This window comes from Chrysochloris asiatica, unplaced genomic scaffold (genome assembly GCF_000296735.1).
Source record: "Chrysochloris asiatica unplaced genomic scaffold, ChrAsi1.0 scaffold00320, whole genome shotgun sequence".
Taxonomy (NCBI): Eukaryota; Metazoa; Chordata; class Mammalia; order Afrosoricida; family Chrysochloridae; genus Chrysochloris; species Chrysochloris asiatica.
Genome location: NW_006408838.1, coordinates 2879687 through 2887832, shown reverse-complemented (window position 1 = coordinate 2887832; position 8146 = coordinate 2879687). Strand labels below are relative to the sequence as shown.

Genomic DNA, 8146 nt, shown 5'->3' with positions numbered 1-8146 from the left:
TAGAGGGTCAGAGAAAAAGAGGAAGACCCCCAACGAGATGGATTGGCCAGGTGGCATCATTGATGGATGCAAGTATTGCAGCAGTAGTGAGGTTGGCCCAGGATTGGACATTGTTTCATTCTGCTGTGCATGGGGTCACTATGAGTCGGTTCTGACTCGATGACACCTGACAACAACAACATTATTATTTTTACCATGCTAGTGTAAATATTTTCAATTTGCTCTTTTAAACTAGCCTCCATAGGAGAAATTTCTTCCTCATGCTTTTCTTTTGATTGGTTTTTCTTTTCTTGTGATTTAGTGTGTTTTACCATTTTTTGGTGCAGGGGAAAGGTGTGATAGCCTGCTTTCTCAAAAGCTCACAGTCATGGTATCCCATGGGGCAAGTCCATTCTGACCTACAGAGTTTCAGTGAGTCAGAATTGACCCAGTGGCAGTGTCTCTGATCTCTTCTCTTGGGAACCATTGGAGGGAACTTATAGCTTTAGGCTTTTTTAAAAGTACTGATTAAGGAATTCTGGATGTTTGATCTCTGGAGTTCAATAACTGTGGGTCAGGGGTGGTTTAGCTGATTGTTGATGTTGACAGTGGCTTTCTTGTCATGAAGGTAGATGGCTCTCTATGTAATTCTCTCACAGGCTGTATCATGGCGTCCCTCTGTTGACAGGGAGGTATTCAAAATATCCCCTTTGCCCTGCTACTCTTTCAATTCCTCCTGGTCCTAGTGCCTGTCTGTCTCAAGCCTTAGCAAGGTTCAATAGTTCACTCCCACAGCACCACAGTCTCTTCGTTGCCTCCTAATTGTGTGGCCTATGAACTTCCACAGCCAAACTGTGCCACCTTAAAAAACTAGGCTAAGTGGTCGGGTCCCCTCAGAGTAAACACCCTTCCAAAACTAAGACTCAATGGGAATACACACTCTGATTGGTGACCACATTCATCACTGATAAAGGAATGTGAGGGAAAAACAGCAATGAAGTTGCAAGCTAAGCCCTACAATGTTCAATAGACTCCTGTGAACCCGGGTGGAGACATGGTTGGCCAGCAGTGTGGCAAGACCTGGGGATTCTTGGGCCCAGAGTCAGTGACATAGTCACAGAGGACTAGAGTGGAGAGTGAAGCATCCAGCTTATAGGAAGAAAGGGCATATGCACAAAAACACCCACACTTGCAGATCATACCCACTTGACCTGGCTTCAATGACTGGATGACCAGAGCTCAACTAGAAGAAGAAAGAAGAAGAAAAAAAAGAGTAATTTGATTTAATTTGATGAATTTGATCTATTCCTAGGATGCAGTAGCTCAAAAGAGGGAACAAATCTTTACAGCAATGATCATTCCCACCCCCTCCATACACAGAGTAGACAGAGATGGGCAACTTGGACTTTGGCTACCTAAAATGTGTGTGGGGTGGGGGTGGGGGGGGCTGCAAAGGCAAGAAGTGACTGGCTTACAAGCTTTCAAGAGGGAACCTAGATCCAGAGGGCGTGGAGGAAGGTAGAATCTCCACAGAGCAGTCCAATCTGTCTAGGTGGGGCTGATGAAAGGAAATGCAGATGGGTCTCTTGTGATACAATAGTGAATAATTGTTATCAGGACTGATTGTGAGGGTTGGAAATGTAAAGGTAGATGTTTTGTAGCAAAGAGGGGAGTGATTAACTTTGCAGTCTAGGAGCAGAGGTCCCTAGGCCCATGAAGGAAGAAAAGCCAAGAACGGGACCTTACCCAGAGAAGCAGTGATGCCTGAGATGGAGGCAGAGACGATGACATGGATAGATGGAGCAGCTGGGGACTTTAGACCCAGAAAGGGAGAGGGGCTGTGTGCTGATGACTGGGGGGGGGAGGGGGAGAGAGGGGTCAGGCTTGTAGGGTATACACTTTGGTTGGTTGATGATCCATGGAGGGGATTGTAACCATGGCAATGGTATGATATACGATAGGATGAATGTAAAACTAATGTTCTCCCATGTAAACTAACACATAATTCACAATAAAACATTAAAAAAAAACTGGGTTACTGTTTCTTCAGATAAGCTCCTTTCTTCTCTGTTTGGGGTTTTACTCAGCTCTGTACCATAATGGCTGTGATGAGCAAAATGTGGTCAGTTATCTCAGATTCAGTACCATCCTTGTTCCTCCTCAGCTCTGTTCTGAGATCTCATCCTGCACTTATCTTATTTGTTGTTCAGTGGATTTGTTTCTGCATAAGTAAATGGGAGCTCCATTAACTTCCCCATCTTGTTTCACCCTCTATTTCTGTTTCTATGTGTGTGCATCTAGTTACCCTGCTTGACTGACAGTTCCTTGAAGGCCCAGGGACCACATTTTAATTTATTACCTCCCCTAGTTTCTAGCATATAATGTATAGTTTATATGCAGACCATATAGTACAAGCTTAGTTAAAGTATCTTGAATTAATAAATTATTCATGATCTCCTTTGAACGAAAACTCAATCCTGTTTACTCTGGCATTTTTCTGTTTAGATGCAATGTTTTGGTTTAAAATATCTTTGCCGTTTCTAAAGTTCTCTCATACAGGGACTTGGTGAGGTACGCCTAGGTTATGACATTATTCTTGAGAGATGAGGAAGTTTATAGATAACAATATACATCTTGTTAATGGTGTCTTGGAATAAAAATCCAGAATGTGATTTACTCTGTACCACACTATCCACTACTGTTGTGTGCTGTTGAATCAATTCCAATTCATAGAAACCTTATCATGCAGAGTAGAATTACCCTCTAGGGATTCCTAGGCTGCCATCTTTATGAGACAGATTGTCAGGCGTTTTCTTCTGTGAATTCATTGGTGGGTTCAAACTGCTGAACTTTCAGTTAGCAGTTGAGTGATTAATGATTGTGCCTTCAGGTTACTTTGAGTACAATTACACAATAAAATAAAGTGTCCACTCAAGGCAAAACTTTGTGTTTCTCATTGAATAAGAACATGAATATCTTGCATTGAACTAAATTCTGGCTGTCAGTTTTGCTTCTGTAATTGTGCGTGAATTCTAATGATTCCCCAAGAAAGTGGGAGGAAATTGTACTTACCACTTATGGAGGATGTGTTGCTTTCTACTGTCAGGTTGGCAAACTTTTTATTAAACCAACACTAGCAATTAGCTGAAACTCTGTACAGTGTGACAAATAATTGCCAAGTCCTCTTTCTCATTAATTTGTGTCTTACCAAGCTGTTCTCCTAAATGCTGTCCTCTCTCGGTTGAGATGACTCGCTCATCTTCCATGTCACACTTGTTCCCAACCAGGATAACCTGGGCATTATCCCAAGAGTATGTTTTGATTTGAGTTGACCTAAAAGAAAAGGAACATGTACAAAACTATCAAAGCAAAGAAAACTACAGAAATAACAGAGAATAAATATGTCCCACAAATTATGATTAATAGTAAAAACTTAAATCCAAACTCCTGACATTTGGAATAAATTAGTTACTTATCAGAGACTGTATGAATCTAAAATCAAGAACAGTAATGTTTTATTAAGAATTTTTTTGTCGGTGATGAGAGAACTGTTACTATAACAAAAACTACTACTATTGTTTCTTCCGATTCCTCGTGTATCCCCACATTTTCTTGTATTTTAAAAACTAGGGTGGCTAAGCACACTAGCTTTCTCAATACTTTCCCAGTTTTAATAGTAAAATCCTCATGTCCCAGGAAACTCCTCAGTTCTAGGCAAACCTCCAAAATTGTTGGTCCTCCTATATCTAGCCCATCTCATGAAAACATTTTTCCTATTACAATGACAATGTAAAAAGCTAAGGTACTTGGGGATAAGAAAATCTAGGACAATAATGATTTTAAAAAAGAATCATAATAACTAATATGCATTCCTTACTTTCACATTTTCTCTTTGAGAAAAGTGCCAGGTTGATTTGGTATCAAAATTATAATGCAATGGGCTGGCATTTCAAGTTACTATAAAGTTCTGGTGTGGCACTGTAGGATAAGCACTGACTGCTAACCACAAGAGCAGCAGTTCAAATCCATCAGCCACTCCTCAGAAATTCCATACAGGGTTTCTATGTCTCAATGACAGTTAACAATAACATAAAGCATACATAGAGATGGACTGACATCCATCTGTAACATCCAAATGTAACAATTGTGAGATGGTGAGTTTTGAGATGGCACAGGACCAAGCAGTGTTTTGTTCTGTTGTACACTGGGTCACAATGAGACAGAACAAACTTAATATAACACTTAATAATGGCAGCAACATAAACATGATGTCTAGAACTCCAAATAAGCTTCTGATATGGACCATGACATAAATCACCTAGTGTTGATTCTGAACCTAGACAATAATTATAATAGTTAAAGTTGTAAAATATAATTCTATATACTTTATGTTAAACACATTTTTCCTATAATTACTCAGTATGGATAGTAGGATTCTCATTTATAGTTAAGGAAAATGAAGCATATAAAGGTTTAATAATTTATCCAGGGTCACTCAGGGCAGATGTAGAAATCAAATCAGGACTATGCTTTTAAACCAGTTTTCAACCTAATCATTAAAAGTTAGAGAAGTGGAGGTCTAGAACATATAGAGAAGAAGCAGAAAGAAGTCATGTTCTCTAATCCTCCTGTTAAATTGGTTATATTCATATTTGAAATTAACAATCTAAAACATGTGGGTAAGATATATTACCCCATGGTGGTCAGGGGAGAGTTCTAGATTTGTTGAAAAACTAAATAAATGAAAACTTAAAGGAATAGATTTGTGAAGTGTTGAGTTTGGGAATGGTCTTACTAACAATTGTCAAGTCCTTGAAGATTATTAAATACAAAATAGTGGTGGGCTGTTATTAACTTGAAAAGAGAATAAAAGCAAATCGCTTTAAGCTTCAGTTGTTGGTATGTGCAGTGGAGTTGGTTCTGACACATAGTGATCCTGTACAGGGTTTCCAAGGCTGTAAATCTTTATGGGAGCAGAAAGCCTTATCTTTCTCACGCGGAACAGCTGGTAGTTTCGAACTGCCGATCACATATGTTGTTGTTGTTGTCAGGTAACATCGAGTCGGAACCGACTCATAGCGGATGCACAGCAGAATCAAACAATGTCTGATCTTGGGCCAACCTCACTATCGCTGTCACACTTGACGCCATCAATGATGCCACCTGGCCAATCCATCTTGTTAGGGGTCTTCCTCTGTTTCTCTGACCCTCCACCTTATCCAGCATGACATCCTTCTCCAGCGACTGTTCCCTCCGGGCAATATGTCCAAAGTATGAGAGACAAAGCTTAGCCATCTTGGCCTCCAAGGAGCACTCTGGTTGAACTTCTTCCAAAACAGATCTATTGGTTCTTTTGGCAGTCCATGGCACTTTCAGTATTCTCCTCCAACACCACAACTCAAAGACATCAATTCTTCTACAATCTTCCTTATTCACTGTCCAGCTTTCTCATCCATATGAGGTTATTGAAAATACCATGGCTTGGGTCAGGCATACCTTAGTCCTCAAGCTGACATCTCTGTTCTTCAATACTTAAAAAAGGTCTTGTGCAGCAGATTTGCCCAATGCAATACGTTGTCTGATCTCGACCACATATAGATATACCTTAAATCTTAAATACTAACATAAAAGGCTAATATAATCTTACAAATAAACCCCCAAAGTTTCACTAAAGAAAAAAACAAAACATATGTATATACATTTTATTGTGAATTGAGTGAAGGTTTATAGACAAGATCATCAGTTTTACACTTGACAAATCATACACTTTGTTTCAACTCAATGATTGCAATCCCCTCCATGCAACAATAGTTATCCTGCTTCCTCTGTGTGGTTCCTGTTTCCATCCTACCATCCTTTTTATCCCAATGCTAATTTGTCCTTAGGTAAATGTTGCCTTTTTTTTTTTTTTAAGTTTTAAAAAAGAAAGTTTTATTAGATGGTAGTACCGGTGGGGATACTGACTGCAAGGCAGACTGTCTGAACAGAGCCTAGCTTATGATTGGACTCCAGAGTGTATATAAATTTATGCTGGACTGCCCACTCTGGACGAGTCACGAACTTCTCCTGGTACTTGCCATTACTCAAGGCACAAGATATAAATGTCGACTATAACAATCAGCTACAAAAATAAGAAAAGTACTTAAGGCCCTCCAGGCAGAATTGTGTAAAGGGCCACACACAATATATACCTGGCCTTGAGCAATATAGAAAGTTATAAAAATTCCACAAAGGCTGTGGTGAGGAACAGGGCAAACAAGATGCAAGTCAGGCTACCTACAAACATGGAGTTAAGTTAGGTTAATACTGAATGATAATAGCTAAATAGGTTACATTGTGCTGTAGACTGTGAGTTCCAGGAGGGCATGGAGTTTATCTGTTTTGTTCATTACTGTGTTTATAAGGTAGTTATGAGGGCACTTAACAACTGTTACACTATTAGCCTCGAAGTCAGCAGTTTGAAACTACCAGCTGTTCCGTGGGAGAAAGATGAGGCGTTCTGCTCCCGTATATATTTATAGCCACAGAAATCCTTTTCAGGGTACCTGTGAATCAGAATCAACTCCACTAGCACACCACCACCACCACCAACACCACCAACACCACCACCAACACCACCACGTGTTTATAACTACCTTTGTAGTTTTGATAGCTTCTGCTTCATTCTGTCTGATTAGAACATCTCTGCTTCATTTCTTCAGGAAAAACTATTCCCCTCTCTCCCTTCCCTCCTTCCTTGTTCCATCCTGCAAATTGTGAAGTGACTTACATTGTACAGAAATTTAGTGACAAAGTCAGAAGAACCTGAATCCAGAGTATTCTGCCCTTTCTACAATTTTTAAATAAGAATGTCATTGATCCTGAAGAATGTTGTCTTTTTGATCTTGAATGCTTGACCATTCCATGGTGAGCATACCTTGCTAGTGTAGTTGTACCGCCCCCCCCTCTTATCTATTGATTGGCTGAAACTGGATCATGATGCTGAGTTCTTTGTTCTTTTCCAGAACCAACTCGATGGCATTTAACAGCAACAGCAACAATGATCTGGGCAAACAGATCCCATTGCATCCCTAACTGTGTAAACTCACCTCAGCTCGTGCCTTTGTGAAGGTAAGGAAGGTATGTAACTCAGCACCCAGCTGATTTGTATCCTTTAGCCCAGTTAATGAATGCTTACGTTGCCATTGACATATCTGAGGATTTCAGTTATGTTGACTTAACTGGGCCTGAAGCTACCTTCTCTGCTTTGTTGATGGTTCATAAATCAGGAAGTCCATAGAAGTAAAACCAAATCCAAACAGTGAATATGTAAAGCCTTGATTCCAACCATGAAATCACTGTTGCTGTTGTTGGTGTCATTGAGTCATTTCCAATCCAATGCATAGTGACAGCTTAGATTCAAGGGGTCTAAGGATATTGAAGTGAAATGCACACTGATGATACACAACTTTCCACTTGCCTAAAAAAATTGTAAAAATATAGGAAAAGGGCATACAGTTTTTTTTCTGCCATGAGTATATCAGAACCGTCCCCAATTAGCCTGTTTTAGTTTCTCAGTGATGCTGTAATACAAATACCACAGTGCATGGCTTTAAAGAACAGAAGTTTATTTTCTCATAGTTTTGGAGGTTAAAAGTCCAAATCAGGTCTGCGGTCTCAGGAATCCTTATGGATTCCTTCCTTGTCAGTAGCCTTGCACCTCAGCTTATAGATGGTCTTCATATGGCATCTGCCTTCCCTTTTGTGTGTGTTCAGTGTCTGTGCTGCCCTTTATGTTACTGAGAAGGGATTAGTTTCAGCAATCACTCTATACTACCCAATCACTCTATACTACCCAATCATTCTATACTACTCAATCATCATTCTATACTACCCAATCATCACTCTCTACTACCCAATCATCACTCTATACTACCCAATCATCACTCTCTACTACCCAATCATCACTCTATACTACCCAATCACTCGATACTACCTAATCACTCAACACTACCCAGTCACTCTGTACTACACTATACTACCCAATCATCACTCTCTACTACCCAATCACTCTCTGCTACTCAATCACTATATACTACCCAATCACTCTATAACAGTATGGTCTCAATTTATTGATTGTATTACATTAAATTTCATTATTGTTACTGTTGTTAAGTGCCATCAAGTC

General features: G+C 39.8%; 1 protein-coding gene across 1 annotated transcript in view; it reads right to left on the bottom strand.

Annotated features, from left to right (window-relative positions):
- Positions 1-8146, bottom strand: part of RAB3C (RAB3C, member RAS oncogene family) — a 492549-nt gene that overhangs the window by 53451 nt on the left and 430952 nt on the right. Inside the window, exon 4 of the mRNA XM_006875342.1 lies at positions 3188-3312. Coding sequence (XP_006875404.1) covers positions 3188-3312 — 125 coding nt within the window. The remainder of the gene's footprint in view (positions 1-3187; positions 3313-8146) is intronic.